The sequence below is a fragment of the Aulonocara sp. 'chitande type north' Nkhata Bay genome, linkage group LG22 (assembly GCF_057382095.1).
Source record: "Aulonocara sp. 'chitande type north' Nkhata Bay isolate Kocher_YH1m ecotype deep benthic linkage group LG22, A_spYH_male_GT1.1, whole genome shotgun sequence".
Classification (NCBI taxonomy): Eukaryota; Metazoa; Chordata; class Actinopteri; order Cichliformes; family Cichlidae; genus Aulonocara; species Aulonocara sp. 'chitande type north' Nkhata Bay.
In genome coordinates, this window is record NC_141364.1 from 36283918 (window position 1) to 36302913 (window position 18996).

At 38.6% G+C, this 18996-nt stretch overlaps 1 protein-coding gene across 2 annotated transcripts in view; it reads left to right on the plus strand.

Moving 5' to 3' along the window:
- The window catches only part of phf14 (PHD finger protein 14), a 76618-nt gene that overhangs the window by 46251 nt on the left and 11371 nt on the right, over positions 1 to 18996 (plus strand). For both annotated transcript variants that reach the window (XM_086281346.1, XM_086281345.1), the window contains exons 12-14: positions 7529 to 7635; positions 9152 to 9283; positions 10870 to 11020. In XM_086281346.1, coding sequence (XP_086137472.1) covers positions 7529 to 7635; positions 9152 to 9283; positions 10870 to 11020 — 390 coding nt within the window. The remainder of the gene's footprint in view (positions 1 to 7528; positions 7636 to 9151; positions 9284 to 10869; positions 11021 to 18996) is intronic.

Below are 18996 nucleotides of genomic sequence, written 5' to 3' on the forward strand. Positions count from 1 at the left end.
TGCTTCAGCTAATATTGTTGAGACCAAACCCTCAGGCAAAAACAAACAGATGTTCAATAAATGCTCACTGTGCTTTCTGTTGCATCAAGTTAGTGGGTAAAATTGTTTAGCTAAAATGCTTCTTCAACTACGATGAAACCTGTTTGTACAAATAGAGCACTTGGTGAGCTGTTATTCACTCTTTGTATTTATTAGTTAGTTTCTGATGTTGGTGCATATGGACGAACCCAGACTTTAACCTTCTGAGTCTGATCAAAATCACTACCCTTTCAGCTTGTTCGTGGCCAAAAGTGTCCACCAACAGATTAGGTCTGTAATTTTAATAATTTTTTGTTTTTTTGCCATTTTTTCCCACAAAGCTTTTTAACTAACTCCAGTTCTTTTCATAAATATAAAATAGTTATTACTTAAATTACATTTTTAACCCTTTAAACACCAGTTTGTTTGTCCACTGTACTAGGTGGAAGACAACCTCAAATCTCACAGTTTTATATATTTGCAGTAGGGTTGGGTTTTGATTATCGATTAAAATAGATTCTGGATTGGATAACGTGATATCGATTCATTAAAATCCTGAATCGATTTTTAAATATAAATTTATTTTGTCCAAACCGCCAGAATCTCAGGTTAAACCTCACAAAATTTCTACAACCGCCAAACAGCTAAAACAGTAAATGAGAGCTGGTACACAGATTCTGCACAAAGACGTAAACACAAAACGCGGACCCAACGCATCCGAATCAGTGAGCTGTCGCCTTTCTCACCTGACGGCACATACACACGGACACGCCGTTGGGGCTGAAAGCCGACAGCTCACTGATTTTGAAAAGGTGGCAGGTGCTTTGTGTATCTGCGCTAGATTCTGAAGCTGCAGGTTTTATCTCCCTCCAACCAAAATTGATTGAACCAGCAGAGAAAGTAGATCGAAACTATGATTCACATTTCGCTTCACATAAACATCGTCAGGAATTTCCTCTTACTTTTGCTGTTTTGCTTCCACCATGATAAAATCACACTTCCGACATGTAATTGATTCACATCAACATTGATTATAATGCATTATTTTTGTGCAGGGAGAGCAAAAACATAAAAACTCCCTCTCAGCTTGTTCGTGGCCAAAAATGGCCACCCCTTGTTTACATTTACAAAATGCTATAAAATTAATATATATATAAAAAAAAATAATCCACTTTCATTGACTTAATTTTTTAAATTGGCAGCAGTGTTATTCAGGAAAATTAAAATTTCATTCAAATTCAGAATTTTAACCCTTTAAATGCCAGTTAAATCACATAATTGTAATTATTTACATAGGGATAAAATCATAAAATCTTTTTTTTTTTTAAAAAAATAATACATGCAAAATGATTTCTTTTCTAACCATGGTGGAGGTTTGATGCATAGCAATAATTAAAAGTATTAATGAATTTTATGCATCTTTGTTTTTTGTGCAGTGACAGAAAAACAAAAAAATACAAAAAAATGGGCACCTCCTGTTTACGTTCACAAAATGCTATAAAATTAATATATATTAAAACATTTTTCTACTTTCATTGACTTGATTTTTTTAAATTAACACTGGTCCTAGTCATGAAAACCAAACTATAATTCAAATTCAGAAATTATACCCTTGCATACCAGTCAGATTACGTATTATTACTACGCTTTTGGGTGAAAATAGCAATGTTCAAAGTTCACATTTTTTAGCATATGAATGATGAAACCTCTTTTTTTTTAATTTTTTTTTTTTAATCATCATTGCAGGGCAGTACCAGTAACAGTAACAATTATTTATTTTTACGTTATTTAATTTTTTTGGATGAATGGCCAAAAAGAAAATCACACATGGTGTGCTAGTGGCCAGAAAGGCAATTTAATGACCAAATAACCACAAAAATGATCAAAATTTATATTCCAGTGTGTGTGCTTCTGTATGCATCCTCATTAGCAGCAAGATGTGCTAACCACAGTAGAGTGGTTTTTGTAGGCACACTTTCTAAACCTGAGGGGCTGCTGTTCCTGGAGGTGCACCTTTTGCACCTTCTTCTCATTTTGATGGTGGGGTGTGGGTCACACTCTGGTTCAGACTACTGTGTCTTGATATCAATGGCAGAAATGGTTGAGAATCAGGGACAAGGGTGTCCGGAAATTGTCGAGGTCACCAGCATGTGCCCCAGCTCTCCCAGGATCACTCTTCATTTGTAGGTTGTAGAGGACTCCCCCACTTCAGTGAAGTTGTTTCCAGTGGGACAAAGGCATTGTATCCCAAGACATCCAGGAGATTGGAGAAAAGAGCCATCAGCCATCAGTTAGTTTTCCTTCTACAACTCAAGGTGCCAGCATCCTCTCTAAGTTATCCAAGCTGTATTTGTGCCTATTGTAGTCCAGGATTGCTTCTTGCTTCCAGGCTTCCTCTAATCCCCATCACTAACTGCTGGTTCCTTGTGCGTTGTGGTCAAAAGAAGCACATTCCTCTGTTGCTTTAGCATGTGGGATATCGCCGTGGTAGTTTTGGTGAAGCCAAAGACAGACAACAAAATCTTCCACTGTTGCAACTGGAGGAGCTGGGGAGGAAGCTCTGGGTTGTTTCCCCTGTGCCAGTTTTCATCTGAGGAGTTCCTCTGCCAATGTGACCGAAGGAAAGACGTTGTCCTTGGAGCTCCTCCGTCAGTTGGAGTCTGAACCCCATGCCTTTTTTTACTTCCTGAGAACTTCCAGTGTTGTCATCCAACATGCTATGTATTGCTTTATTCTGGTTAAGGCTCACATCTCCACTTCATCTACAATCCTCACACCTTCGCCTCCCGTGCAGGTTCGTAAGGGTGCACAGCAGCTAAAAGACCGCCTTTGTTTTAAAAAAGTCAAAAGTAGATCTCAGGCTGCTAATGCAGGAAACTGCATACAGGGTGAGCCCTGGTTTGATACCAGTAGGTATTGGATTGTAGAGCAGTCTCTCTTCAGTTAGTGGGACCCACACGGTTTTCCGGTTGTAACAAAATAGTTTTATTAAATATTATCTAATAGCAAAAGACCCCCCCCCCCCAAAAGAAAAAAGAAAAAACAAACAAACAAAAAAACGAAAAGACAAAAACAAAAACCCCAGAAGAGGATTCCGGCACTAGCTAGTACTCATCATGGTAATGTGGTCAGCCTCTTTGGAGATTGTCCTCTCATCATCTGGAGAGGAAGTTTCTTCATCTTGGGCAGATGTCTTTTCTTCAAGGACAGATGACTGCTGCTGTCCTTGCTCTCTGACCAGATCATATAGACAGTGCTTGTAGCAGTGATGACCTTCTTGCCATATTGCCAGAATAAATGATCTGGAAGTGCTACTGCTGTAAGTAAGCCTGTCTGCACCTGCATAAACTCCAGGACACGTTTATAAATAGTGTTTGTTGTCGTTTGCGCTGCAGCTGCAGCTGCAGCTTTGAACTCTGCAAAATGTCCTTTGATCGGGTTTTCTTTTTTTTGGGAGTTGATATTTTGGGTATGGTATCTTTTCATGAAAAATACAAGAGTAAAAGTTTGACTGGGAACCTCAAAGCTCAACAGTCTGCATCGACAGAAATTCACTGCAACCTGTGTAATATTTGATGCGTCATAATTTATTCCAGTCTATCTTGCAAATACATGTTTGTGCTGCAATGTCATGCACAAGCACAAACTATTAGATCCTTAAGATCAAACCTATGTCAAAATTGTGTCATTCTTTTGGTCTGTTGGAGTGTGATAAGCCATCAAAGGCCGCTACTAGAAACTAGGAATATTACATGAGCATCTTCCTTGGGGGGCTCAACCCGGGGTAGCGGTCATGGCCTATTAGGGGCTCTATTGGCTCTTAGGTGATTGTTTCCTCGTGGCTGGGGCGAGGGGAGGGTCTGTGCTGACAGATGTGGGTTACTGACCTGGTAGCCTGGCTGTAAGTAAATCCGTTGGGTATCTTTCTTCGCCTTTAGACAATAATTCTGATGGCAAACGGGACAGGCAAAAAAAAAAAAAAAAGGAATACTACATTAAATTGCTTGTTTGGCCAAAAATGGGTAAATGATGTAATTTGGTAAAAAAAACTTTAAAAACTAAAATTTTCATGTGTTGAGTTTAGAATGAAAGAAAATTTACCTAAATTGTATGATTTAGTACTGTCAATAACAAGGAATCAAAAAAGGTGGTTATAATGGGTTTCAATTGGCCAAAAATGGCCACGATAGAGCCAAGAGGAACAATTTGGTGTATAGTGAATATTATTGACATTATTAAGGAGCTGATGTTGAAAATTGAAAAATCTTTAAAAAAATGTAGACCTTTGGGAAGTTTCATTCCATTTGCATTAACAGAATGGAAATGGTTGAAAAAAATAAAAGTGAAGTGGCCACAAATGGCCAGGATAGAGCCAAAAGTGTTAATCTGGATTGGACCCACAGTATCCCACCTAAGATTGTGAGACCACTGGGCATTCTGTGGGTTGTCAGGAACAGCAAGCGACACAGGCGGCGGAGGAAGAGGAAACAGAAGCAGGGATGCAGAGCTGGCAGTCATGTCCAGCTGCGAAAGCAGCAGCACAAACCCCCGTTTCCATCAATCTACCTCACCGATGCCAGATCCCTCTCAAACAACACGGAAGAACTTTAATCAGAGATTTACTATAGCTGTTTTGTCCAGGAGTGTTGTCTATTGATTGAATCCAGGCTCCATCCATAAGTCCCCAATGCCTAAGTGGAGCTACTGCTCCAGACCTTAAAGCTCCGGGACTGCAACAAAGACTTTGGAAGGGGTGGGGGGTTCTGTGATTATATACTCCAGGTCTGTTGACATAACCACAGAATTATAGATGGTAATTGCTTACCAGACTTAAAGGCCATGTCAATTAAATTCAGACCCTATATCTACCTCGTGAACTAATGGTGGCTATAGTTAACATTGTTTACTTTTTCCCCTGATGCTAAGCCCAAAAGGGATCATAAAGCCCAAAAGAGATAAGGAATGTTACTCCAAATTTCTAAACAGCAGAGACTTCAACAAAGTCTGGCTCTAGAGGCCAACCCAACCCAAAGATATTTATTTATTAGGTCCTGCAAATTATCTGAATTTCCCAAGAATATGGTGGAAAATTCTAAAGGAATATTATTTACCTTAAATATACTGATTAAAGCTTTGTTGAGCCATAAGAGTTTAATATTTGGGCTGTCCCAAAATATGTGCCAATACACGACATAACCTCCAACAGTTCAATGTACCTGTGTCAAGATGTACCATTTGCTTTGGAGTTATGAAAAAACACATCAGACGATGACTTTTGATTCATGGGTTTTCAGTCATCTCAAGATGTATATCTAAATTCGTATGAGCTAAAATTGCTTGGGTTGGTGGGTCTTTCATCATTGAGAGTTCAATGTCTTTCCATTTAGCATGAAATTTTGTTGAACACATATTATTATATAATGTCTCCATAGTCATGTTTCCAGAGAGGAATCACCAGTCTTACTAAAATATCAGATTTGTAAAACAATCCGAGATCTTCGGTCATCATCATATCTCTCCTGAACACCTGAAGCTTCTCAAGTGGATCTCTTCTTGATCTGGGGTGGCTGTAGGTTTTAGCACAGTGTTGTCATCATTTCTCTTGTTGCTTTGGCGCCATCCTTACATAGGTGAGTCCACGACCCCTTCATAAAACACCTCTTTCTTCTGTCATGCTCTCCAAAGAACCTCTTCTTTCATAATTAGTGTTGATGCCGATTGTAGCACTGTCTCGGTCTCTTAGATTCCTCCTTCTGCCTTCTTAACCCCACGTTTAATATCCGCATATTGTTCGTTGTTATCTTTTCTGAAGTCACAAAGCTCTTTCAGGATTATTCAGGAGTGTGGGCTCAGCTGTATCCATGCCTGCTGTGGCTAACATTAGCTCAGTTGAATGGCTCAGACCCACATGGCTTTTCTCTGTCAAGTTATGACTCTCATACTTCTTGTGATAACCTTTGTTTCGATTTTCAAAAACAATCTTCAATATTGACAAAAATAGTACCATCAGGGGTCATTTAAACCAAACAAAAAAAAAACCTATTGGGAGCTCGTCATTCTGTTGTGGGCGGATGCCTAGAGCAGTTCTGTCTTCACCTTCAGGTTTCTGGGTGCCCATATCTCCGCAAATCTCACTTGGACACCATCACCATGGTAAAGAATGGTGGTATGGAGGGACATGGGACACAAGATCAATTGTGATTAAGAATAACTGATTAAATGCAGAGTGGATTATAAACACATGGAGAGTGAAAAAAGATGATTGAAGAAGAAACAGTGCATCATGGGAAGCCTCCAGCAGCCAGACCTTGTATGTGATGACAAAGGTTTTAAATTCAATATTATTTAGTATTTAGCACCGAGCAAATGAAGAGAAGCCAGTATGGGCAAACTGTGCTCTCTTTCTAGTCCCTGACAGTACTCTTGCTGCAGCATTTTGGATTAACTGAAGGCTTTTTAGGACATCCTGATAATAATGAATTACAGTAGTCGAGCCTAGAAGTAATAAATGCATGAACTAGTTTTTCAGCACTCACTCTGAGACAGGATATTTCTAATTTTAGAGATACTGGAAGAAAGTAAATGGACGAAAGCAGTTCTACATATTTGTTCAGTATGCACAATGAAGGGCACATCCTGCTCAAAATCGCTCACAGTGTAAATAGAAGCAAAGGTATTGCTATCCAGAATAAGCATCTGGTTAGACACAATATTTTTATTTTCTGAATTTAGAAACAGAAAATTAGAGGTCATCTGTCTTTATGCATTTAGATTTCTGCCACATCCTTTGGTGATCAATGAAGCTATGTATCATCTGCCTAGCAGTGAAAATGTATGCTATCCTATGCACTGAAGGACATGTCCTGGTTCTCAAAGTGTTGCTAGAAGTCTGGGCACAATTTTTCTAACTAGTACAATAAGGGTAGGGTACAATAACCTCAGTTTTATCTGCAATTAGAAGGAGAGAAATTAGAGGTTATCCAAGTCTTTATGTCTTCAAGATATTTCTTGGATTTAACTGAGTGAGGTCTATCATATGGCTTTGTGGAGATACCAGGATATCATCTGTATTACAATGTAAATGTAAGCTCTCCCTTCTAATAATACTGCCTAAGGGAAACCTCTGAAGTATCTGCTTGCAGGACCCACTGCAAACAGATACTTGTTGGGCTACAAGTAGCCCAACTCCTGGAGTTGAAAAACTGGGGGGGGGAATATGAAAAACCATTTCTGTTTTGGTGGTTGTCTCATTCTTGCCATTCTAGTGCAAATGTTGTTCATTTTCAAAGCATCTGGGAACCCCCTGCTACTTAACTGACTACATCAATATTTCAGAAATTTAACTGACTTGAATACTATGATGAGCTGTGTATTCCTTTTTCAAAGAAAATCTTATTTGTCTTAGTTTTTATAAAATCTACTTCGCAGTGAAGTATAAGTTACTTTTCATGTATATTAAATATTCATCAAACTTTTTGTGTGTGTGTTTCTTTTTTCTATTTTTTGGTAGAAATTAAATACTCCACCAATCTTGAAGGCCCCAAAAGAAAGGAAGCCCAGCAAGAAGGAAGGAGGCACCCAAGGGAAGGCATCTAGTCTGCCAGCGATCCTCTACAGGTAAACACACAATAGCTTTGAGTCATGATGGAGCGAGAAAGGCAAAGGTTAATGAAATGGGTAAAATGTTAGGACGAGGATTGTTTTTTATCCGTCATCTTCAGTGCTTTGAAATAGGAGAATTTATCTGAATCTGATACATTTAGCTCAAATAAGTATTTGATACTTGTTCTTGTCATTCTGCCTATGGGCACCGCAGTCATTTTTTATTTTTATTTTTTTTGTTCAGTCTTAAAGCTTTAATTCAAGGAGTTAAGAAAAGCATTGCATTAATTGGTTTGGAATTGGAGCCATTTTCACTCCTTAGCCATAAAAGGCTAATGAGGTATTGTTGTCACCCTGCCAAGTAGGTGAGCAGGCGGGCAGTGTGGACACCCAAGTTTGCCTCATTCTTGAGTTATCGCATTCAATCTATAATTTTAAAATTAATATCTACTACTAAAGATTTTGTGTGAGTTTGGATTTCAGCGACCTCGACTTTATGATTAAGATGAGAGGTCAGGTTTTCTGAAAATATTGTGATTGTGATAACTCCAGAAGGAAGTTACCTAGAATTTTCAAACTTGTACCATAGGTACAACTGCTAGGAGACTGAGGGGTAAAACTGGCGGCTGCCATTTTTATTTATTCTCAGTCCATATTTTTTTAGAGGCTAAAAACGCAACAGTTGTCTGACAAGCAATTTCATGGTCAGATGAGATCTGTTCCTTGATTATCCACTGACTGATTATGCAAGAAAAACATCTTAAGCCGCTTCCAAGTGTAAGTTGTTCATTTAGTAGCTGTTCCTTGAAAAACCCAGTTTCAGGTCTGAAGACATGTTAATGCAAGTGAAGACGGACATCATTCTGTTTTAAACCCAAAATCACATTTCTATAAAATACCAAAGATAACAGTCTGACAGACTTCTATAATATAAAACTTCACAGTGATTCCCAAAGAGCTTGAGCTGACAACATGGGATATCTCAGTGTGGATGAAGTGTGCTCATGCAATATTTGAGGAAATTGGAGTAGTGCATGTGGAAGTGATGGGTCTAAAAGCTACCTGTAGCTGATAAACAACGTCTGTGAAAGTCTTTTAAGAAATGGGAAACAAAAACCTGACATAGGACCCGACAGAAGCATCTGGCCCTTCAGCTGATCCATCAGCTGTTTACTGAAGCCTAATAAGAAAAGGTCTCACTTGATGGGTGTCTGTCAAGAAGCCCTTCTTAAGGAAGGGAAATGGGGAAATGAGGTTATACTTAAATAGCATAACTGGACTGAAAATCCGTGGCAACTGGTGTTAAGGAGTGATGAATCAAATTGTTTTCAATATGTACAGAGGAGATCAAAAGCGCGATACATCAGTGAGTATCATCTGTAAAACACGGAGGCTCTTTCCCTCTTTCCTGTTGGAATTCATTATACAGTTAGAGAAATTTTGTTATAAAACAAAAATAAAACAAAAAGCAACAACCTTTTCTCATGCTCATTATTTCTCATACTCACTGAAACCTGATGTATTTCTGCAGCTGCGGAATTTGTAAAAAAAACCAGGACCAACATCTGCTTGTACTGTGTGACACATGCAAGCTCTACTACCACCTGGGCTGCCTGGAGCCACCACTAACACGAATGCCCAAGAAGACCAAGAACAGCTATTGGTAAGTTGGGTTTAAGTGGACCCTGAGGCTCTCCCCTAAACACCATGAAAAGTGATCTAATTTGAGCAGCTGACAGCATCCGTTGTTGTGAGTCATATGAGATAAAACTGGCACAAAACAGTCATTAGTGAAAGTCACACATTAACCCCATTTCTCATTTCCTTAAGTGCAATTCAGTTCATTCAATTTTATTTATATAGCACACAACAACAGCTGCCTCAAGTGGCTTTATATTAAAAAGAAGAGTAAAGATCCTACAATAATTCAGAGAAAGCAGAGAGAACCACAATCATATGACCCCCTATGAACAAGCAGTTTGGCCACAGTGGGAAGGTAAAAACTCCCTTTTAACAGGGAGAAACCTCCAGCAGAACCAGGCTCAGGGAGGGGCGGCCATCTGCAGCGACTGGTTGGAGGTGAGGGGAAGACGACAGGACAAAGACAAGCTGTGGAAGAGAGCTGGAGATTTATAATAACCAGAAGCGGCAAATTTACTGAGACTCTTTACTTAAGCAAAAGTACAAAAATCTGTGTTAAAAAATACTAAACTTTTTTTACTCCGTTAAAAGTGAAAAAGTAAATGGTCTGAAAGTAAAAAAGTAAAAAGTAGCTCTTTGAATGACAATTCTACCTATTCTGTTTTTATGCAAAAGTAATTAAATCTTCTGCAGTATTCATATTTTCGTATTTAATTTTTGAATTAATACTAGTACATTAGAATACAAATGTTATTCAAATCCACATTCTAATTTTAATGTACTCATAATGTACTCAGCTTCATTCTATTATGTAGAAAACAATGAGTAAAATATTTTTAAAAAATAGCTATTTTCTGTTGCCTACGTTGTAGAGTGTTAGTTTGTCTCCACATCTGAACAGTCAGGGGTTAAAATGACATTCAGCAGGTGGGAAACTCTAACATCGGTTGTAATGGCTCAGCTTGGAGAAAAGAAGCACCACTCGCAATAATTTTTAATGTGAGCGGGGCAGATTCTTACTGTACAGGCAGATGACCTGCTGCTCTTTTTTGATTTACGCAAATGAATTCAACAAGATGTAAGCAGATGTTTCAGAGCTGTCTCGGCTGATTTCCATTTCCTACACTAACAGGGAACTGTATATTGTGTTTATGCTAGACCAGGGGTAGGCAACCTTTTTGATGACGAGTGCCATCTAAAATTTCCTCAGAAGTCAATGTGCCATATAATTGCATTAGCAATAAATTTAATAACGCTCTATATTAACAGTTGCTGTGCTGAGTGGACAGCTCCTGAAGGGTCGGAATGTGGAAATTTGAGCATTGCTTGAAAAAACTGACAGCTAGCAACGTCCCTCTCACCAGACTAAGTGATTTTTAGCCAATTACAAGTTGAATCTGGTAGTTGGGCTTGTTAGCTAAGATACCATCATTAAGAAGCGGCACAACTAATGTGTCTATGTGAGCTAATTTGCGATGTGCACCGCATTGTCTGTTTGTAAACACAATCAACTAATCGTTACATTAAAGACTGAAGATTTAGGTGTATGATTAAAAAAGAAAAAAATTAATTCAATTAAATGAGTCAAGTCGTTTTCAATTTCCTTAGGCAATGCTCTGAGTGTGACCAAGCCAGCAGCGATGAAGCTGATATTGCCATGGAGACGTTACCAGATGGCACCAAGAGGTCCAGGAGGCAGATCAAAGGACCGATCAAATTCATCCCACAGGAGATGTCACCAGAGCCCAAGAAACATCAAGTAAGAGGCACTGTGTGTACTGACACACTGGAACCAGCTCATATTAGCTAAAATGTGCAAAAGGTTTGCATGCTCTATTGTTCCTCCACTCTAATTACAGTGTATCTCATGTTGTCACTGGCTAACTGACACATTCATATTGATTACAAATAATTAACTTGCGTTCCCATTAGTTCCCTCTTCTTCTAAGGTTATCAATACGTTGCACACGGTGATCTCACGCATGCAATATAAACAGTGTTACTGCATACAAAAAACACACAGGCGTTCTCCTGGTGGAACTCAAAATAATAAAAGAGAAGAAAATGAACTTGAATCAAAAAGTTGTTCCTTTTTGATTCACTGTGTTTGATGAGAAACAAGAGTAGGAAGGTACAAACCCAGTTTGAACAGACTAAACAGATGGGCTCCATAGAGACATGTTTTAAAAGCAGTAGGTCTGTGCTGTTACTCATTAAAATCCTCAGTCTCAGTAATTCTGATCTCTAGCAAAGATAACATTGTTTATGTGTATAGGTTTTGTGGTTATAAATAGGAATTTAAAAACCAGCATGTCGGCTCAGAAGTACAGTGAGTAATCCAAAGAAACAGAATGTTAAACACTTTTGACTATGTTGCTCAGTTCATTTATTGTTTTTTTTTAAGCTAAAAGATGGCATATTTATTGACTTTCTGCAACCCGTCACTTGGTCTACTTTTTTTTTTTTAAGGTTTCATCTTTCTGGTTCCAGATGGTGTTGATGCTAAAGTAAAAAGTTAAGCCCCTTGTGATTAAAGCTGGACACTAGTCTGTACATTTCTAATCAAATAGAAATATCAGATTAGATATGACCACATTTGGCACAGTTATTATCAGTGTACATATTTATTTATATATGTATATGTATGTATATATATGTGTGTGTGTGTGTGTGTGTGTGTGTGTGTGTGTGTGTGTGTGCTTTGTATCCAGGCCTCTAAGGCAAACTTATTTTTGCCCACATGGTGATAGTTTTTTTTGTTGTTGTTTTTTTCCCTTTTACTTCTATTTTCCAAATTAAACAGTCAAACAACAGGTAACATGCACAGAAAAGGAAGAAACGAGATTTTGGGATAAAATCAACGAAATCATATACAGTATTCCCTGTCTGCAAAAAAAAAAAAAGATAATTAAAAAAATTGTGTGATCATCAAGGTTTTGCAGTCTGCTTCACTAGCTAACTATATATAACTACAGCGGTCCCTCGTTATCGCGGTAGTTATGTTCTAACAATAACCTGCGATAAATGATCCGCAAAGTAGCCGACTTTATTTTTTACAATTATTATAGATGTTTTAAGGCTGTAAAACCCCTCACTACACACTTTATACACTTTTCTCAGACAGGCAGGAACATTTTCACACTTTTCTCTCTTGTTTAAACACTCTCTAAGTTCAAACCTTGTAGAAAAATAAATGCAGTACTATAGAATCAAGCCAAAGGCACCCACTCGACGTTTTGTCGACATTGTTGTGTTTGTTGGGGAGAAAACTTACAAACATACAGTACAGCACTTTAGAGTCAAACTGACAAACTGATAGCCATTGAAGCATTTATATCACAAAATAGTGCATTTTCTGTAAATTCTGTGAATCTCGGGCCGCCATTTTCTTTGTGCGTATTTATTACACGGCGTGCTGCGGGGAAAAGCCTGTTCTAACATTTGAGTCTAAGGTTTATTTGGAGCACCTGGCAGCTCTTTTTTTCTTCTCATCAGTAAACTCTCTTCATACTCTTTCACATGATTTTTGTATCGGTGGTAGAAGAGATTTGCTGTGTTTGAGTCTGAGGTGGGGACCGGTTTGCAGCATAATTGCATAGTACAGTTTTATCTGGTCTGTGTCAGACTTTTCATAACCAAACCATTTCCATGCTACAGAGGTAGCCCCTCGTTTTTTGACTGCCATATGGAAAAGATATATATAAATCTTATAAAGTTTGTATCTGTCTTGTGTGAAACTTGTATGAAAAGCATACAAGAGTGAAAAAAAGATATGATCCCTAGAAAAAGTATATAAATGAAACTAGTATGTTTTGAAAACTTACTAAAACAATATATGAAAGTGGCCACTTTCATGACTAAATCATATAAGCCTTATATGGTTCACTCCTCTCTTCTTCCTGCTTCTAGAAGATGTGAAAGTGTGTGAAAACTCTCTCTTTTTTTTTTTTTTAAAGTTTTTTGATAGCTATCTTTAAAAAAAGAAAAAGAAACTGCATTTATTATCACAGACCTCAAAATGAACACAAATAGCATAATCCAAAACCTTGCAGCCAACAAATGAGGTTCCCAGTTTTAAGTGAGAAAAGAGAAAAAAATAAAAAACAAAGCTTGGAGGCAGATTCAGAAGCATCAGTATTTATGGTTAAAACAAGAAGAGAAGAATATGGCTATTCCTAAAATGTCATTCTACTATAATGTTCAAACAAAATCAGAGTGACAGTATGGGAATCCAAATAAAAGTTAGGGGTCATAGTCAAATTAGCGAATGGAAAAGATGCAAATGCAAAGTTTTGACCCCTGAGATTTAGCCTAATAAGATTCGCGTGTATCACCTTTGGCACAAGGGCCCAGTGTGCTCACTCTATTCCCAGGTCACACTCTTGGTTCAGCTTAGTGTTTTCAAGCCAGTTCCAACTTCATCAGATTTTTTTTATAAAAGCGACAGTGGAGGTGCCTTCTGCACCCTCTGGAATACCATCAATTCTAATAATATTACATCAGTAGCATCCTTCAAGGTAAGACGCTTCGTTCATGTCCTCATCTATTTCTCCAGTGCATTTCTCAGTTGTTCCGATGATGCACAGTTTCTTGTATTTTTCCAGTTTAACTCTGCTGTTAGTTCAGTTCAAAAGAGCGACATCCCTGATGTCATGGCTTCCTTCACCGCTTCTCGAATTGTTAGTAATTGTTTTTTCTCTAGTCAATATGTGATCTAGAGGTTCTCACTTGGAATTCAAGAAAATTTTTCATTGGGTTCTTCCAGCTGAGTCAGTAACACAGAGTGGTGAGAAGAGCCTGAAGTCTATCTATGAAATGGGAGTATGTTAGAACTAGAAATGGCACGATATGACTTTTTTTATGTCCGATACCGATATCATAAATTTGGATATCGGCCGATACCGATATGAATCCGATATAGTGTTTTTTAATCAATAAAAATGTTTTTTTTTAATATCTTGCTGCATTTTGTATAAGTTCATACTCAAGTTTAAAAACAACAACAACAAAAAGAAACAAAACACTAAAGCTATTCTGTTATACCTTTATGCAAAACATACACTGCACCCAAAATATTTCATAGTTCAGCAAAACTGATCAATCTAATAAACTTAAACCTGCTCCATCCTCCCTATTCTGGTACAGTGGGGCAAAAAAGTATTTAGTCAGCCACCGATTGTGCAAGTTCCCCCACTTAAAATGATGACAGAGGTCAGTAATTTGCACCAGAGGTACACTTCAACTGTGAGAGACAGAATGTGAAAAAAAAATCCATGAATTCACATGGTAGGATTTGTAAAGAATTTATTCGTAAATCAGGGTGGAAAATAAGTATTTGGTCACCTCAAACAAGGAAAATCTCTGGCTCTCACAGACCTGTAACGTCTTCTGTAAGAAGCTTTTCTGTCCCCCACTCGTTACCTGTATGAATGGTACCTGTTTGAACTCATCTGTATAAAAGACACCTGTCCACAGCCTCAAACAGTCAGACTCCAAACTCCGCCATGGCCAAGACCAAAGAGCTTTCGAAGGACAACCAGGAAAAGTATTGTAGACCTGCACCAGACTGGGAAGAGTGAATCTACAATAGGCAAGCAGCTTGGTGTGAAAAAATCAACTGTGGGAGCAATCATCAGAAAATGGAAGACATACAAGACCACTGATAATCTCCCTCGATCTGGGGCTCCACGCAAGATCTCATCCCGTGGGGTCAAAATGATCATGAGAACGGTGAGCAAAGATCCCAGAACCACACGGGGGGACCTGGTGAATGACCTGCAGAGAGCTTGGGACCAAAGTAACAAAGGTCACCATCAGTAACACACTACAACGGCAGGGAATCAAATCCCGCAGTGCCAGACGTGTTCCGCTGCTGAAGCCAGTGCATGTCCAGGCCCGTCTGAAGTTTGCCAGAGAGCACATGGATGATACAGCAGAGGATTGGGAGAATGTCATGTGGTCAGATGAAACCAAAGTAGAACTTTTTGGTATAAACTCAACTCGTCGTGTTTGGAGGAAGAAGAATACTGAGTTGCATCCCAAGAACACCATACCTACTGTGAAGCATGGGGGTGGAAACATCATGCTATGGGGCTGTTTTTCTGCCAAGGGGACAGGACGACTGATCCGTGTTAAGGACAGAATGAATGGGGCCATGTATCGTGAGATTTTGAGCCAAAACCTCCTTCCATCAGTGAGAACTTTGAAGATGAAACGAGGCTGGGTCTTCCAACATGACAATGATCCAAAACACACCGCCCGGGCAACAAAGGAGTGGCTCCGTAAGAAGCATTTGAAAGTCCTGGAGTGGCCTAGCCAGTCTCCAGACCTCAACCCCATAGAAAATCTGTGGCGGGAGTTGAAAGTCCGTGTTGCTCGGCGACAGCCCCAAAACATCACTGCTCTCGAGAAGATCTGCATGGAGGAATGGGCCAAAATACCAGCTACTGTGTGTGCAAACCTGGTAAAGACCTATAGTAAACGTTTGACCTCTGTTATTGCCAACAAAGGTTATGTTACAAAGTATTGAGTTGTATTTTTGTTATTGACCAAATACTTATTTTCCACCCTGATTTACGAATAAATTTTTTACAAATCCTACCATGTGGATTCATGGATTTTTTTTCACATTCTGTCTCTCACAGTTGAAGTGTACCTCTGGTGCAAATTACTGACCTCTGTCATCATTTTAGGTGGGGGAACTTGCACAATCGGTGGCTGACTAAATACTTTTTTGCCCCACTGTATTTTAAAGAGTAAGCAACCTAACTAATAGGGTTGCAAACTGCCAGCAAAAAAAAAAAATAGGGAACCACCCTCCACCTCATGATGCTTAATCGACGTAATCAACTTTAATTTGATGCAGTGTGGGAAAAAAATGCACAGAAATCAATTATTTTTCAAGAAATAATAAATAGATTCAACATCTTTCTTCAACAGAATTGCAGACTGCACAGATGGAAATAGTACTATAGCTTACTAGGGTATATTAGACTTAATAGTTACTATATACAGTAATGGACTTCTATACATCTTACATCAGATTAAAACTTTGGGTGTAAAATTCAGATAATTATTTATTAAAAGCTCGACATTTTAACTGAGAATATGAAAGAAAAGTATGTCTTTGTGCCCCCTTTTCACTGTTCAATCCTTATCGGCCCCCCTGGCTAAACTTTGCTAGACAGTTACCAGCCGTCAGCTACGTAGAAAAAGATCCTGGTGTAGAAAGTAATATTAAATAAATTCTAACAACTAGAGCTGGGCGATAGAACGATAACGATATGTATTGCGAAATAACTTTTTCTCGATAGAAAAATTAAACTATTGCGATAGACCTCACCGCTCTTGTCCTCTTAAAAAAAAGAAAAGAAAAAAAAAGAACAGCCAATCCAAATTAAGTAGCGCAGAGCCGAACCAATCACAGCCGCAGCGTCACGTCACGTGACTTGTTACGTACAGCACAAGTGCCATGCTGTATTTGTTTGGGAAGCAGTCAACCGCCATTCCACCCGGGGAATGGAGGAAATGAGTGTGCCGACTAGAAAAATCAACCGAGAGCGTTACCGAAGAGAAAACAGATGATGGTTCCAATGCCGGAGAGATTGTCGAACGGAAGAGCCATAGAAGTTTCGTAGTGTGAAGGTATTTCGGCTATTTCAAGTCTGACAAAAAAACAGAGTAGCGCGCACTGTAAATTGTGCCGAAAGCAAGTCTGGAAATACAGTAAAGCGGTGCAGCTTAATCTCTGACTGGAAGCGCTAATTCATCATTCGGCTTTTGTCAGAATAAAGTAACTGTTAAAACTGTTTGAAAAGCTCAGCTATACAACAAGGAGAGATTGAGAATTTCCTTTTAGTTCTCAGTTTATTTGATATTGACAAAAGTTAGTCAATTTTGTCTGTTCTTCTGTAAAACAAACTAAGATTTATTTTTAGAATTAATATTTTGTTTCTAAGTGGAATTGACAATTTAGTCTGTTTTGTTTGTTCTGTTTTGAAACTTAAACGCTTTAGCGGCTGCCTTTTGTGTAGTTTGCAATATTTGCCTTTATTTATCTGAAAAAGTCTCATGTTCCTTAAGTACATCTACCCTGTTGAACTTATTATGGGAAATGAATATTTAAATCAAAACAAGCTGCTGATTATTTTACATTTTACTTGTGAGCAACGGCACATTTAAATCTTACAAATATAGTTATTTAGCTTATATCATGGTATATATCGTTATCACCTGAAATGAAAAAAACATATCGTGATATGAAAAAATCTTATATCACCCAGCTCTACTAACAACAGATTATCAAGCTTAAACGTGCTGCTGTTGTTCAGCCGCTGGTTTCCTCTTTCTGGGACGAAGTGGGCGATAAACAAACAAGAGAGACGGACTCGCGACAGAAAAGCCGATCAGCTGATCATTAATCAGTTTCACGATTGAAGTAGCAACAGGAGAGGGAGGGAGAGAGAAGAAGCAGTCGCGCCATATATTGGTTGTTAAGCTTAACGCGGGAATGCTTTACAAACATTCAGAGATGAACTTACACACTTGCTTTACTTCTCTCTTGGATAACTTTCTCGGAGATGAAATGCTGTTTGGTAGCGAGGCTACAAATACTCAACCAGACCGCTGACAGGTCTCGCACGCCACAGACGCTCTATCACTTGATGCATACTGCTCCGACGTGCTACGGTTATGAGCAGAGTTACGCCATGTCGCAAGTTTTGTGAGGTGCTTTTTTTGATATTTAATGGATCGGATTACATTTTTTATTTCTCTCCGATATCCGATCCATTAATTTAGGTCAGTATCGGACCGATACGTAATATCGGATCGGTCCATCCCTAGTTAGAACACAGTGCCAGTTTGGCCCCAGACATGTGCCGAGAACACTGCTGGAGATCTTCAGGATTAAGCTGCTTTCTGATTTTCCTTGCAGCCCCAGCCACTTAGGCATTTCAGTGCAGTATTTATCTTCAAATTCAAGGTGAGCAATGGCAGCTGCTGAAAGTCCCCTGCTTTGCATTTTTAATGCTTTTATGAAGGCAGAGAGCACTGGCACTTCTCTAAAGCCATGTCTCAATTTATCAGGACTGGCAAATTGACTTCCTGCTGGCCTTAATCGCTCAAGTGTGTGTGTGTCTGTGTTTGTATACACAGACATTTTCCTTTGGCAATAGGCTTAACACCGCTAAATGACACGTAACTACGAGTCTTGCAGCTTGTAACTACGAGTCTTGCAGCTTGTAACTACGAGTCTTGCAGCTTGTAACTACGAGTCTTGCAGCTTGTAGTTAGTAATGTGTACTGGAGGAAAATCTTTTAAAGTCAGCCAATGAGACCCCTTTTTTTTTTTTTTTTTTTTTTTTAAATGCTGCATAGCTACGTATGTTTGATCACTGAAGACCATGTGAAGTTCTCACACTGAGTTTCATGCAGGAGCAATTCACAACCACAATCTGCCTATACATGGGAATAATATAGGACTTACCCCAAATAAATTCCAAATTATTTCATCCTGTTTATTTTAGTTTAGAAGATCCTAAAACTCAATCCAGTACTGCTTATGAACTATTATGTAATAACAAGCAACCGTTTTGGGTTTTTTTTTAAAGCAGAAGCTTTCATCATTGAAACATAGAAAAAACTGAAAGTGACAGAAAAAATAGCTGTACCTATAAATAAAGGCACTTAAGGCACTTTATAAAGGCACTTTAGATTGCAGGATTCCAACTGTGC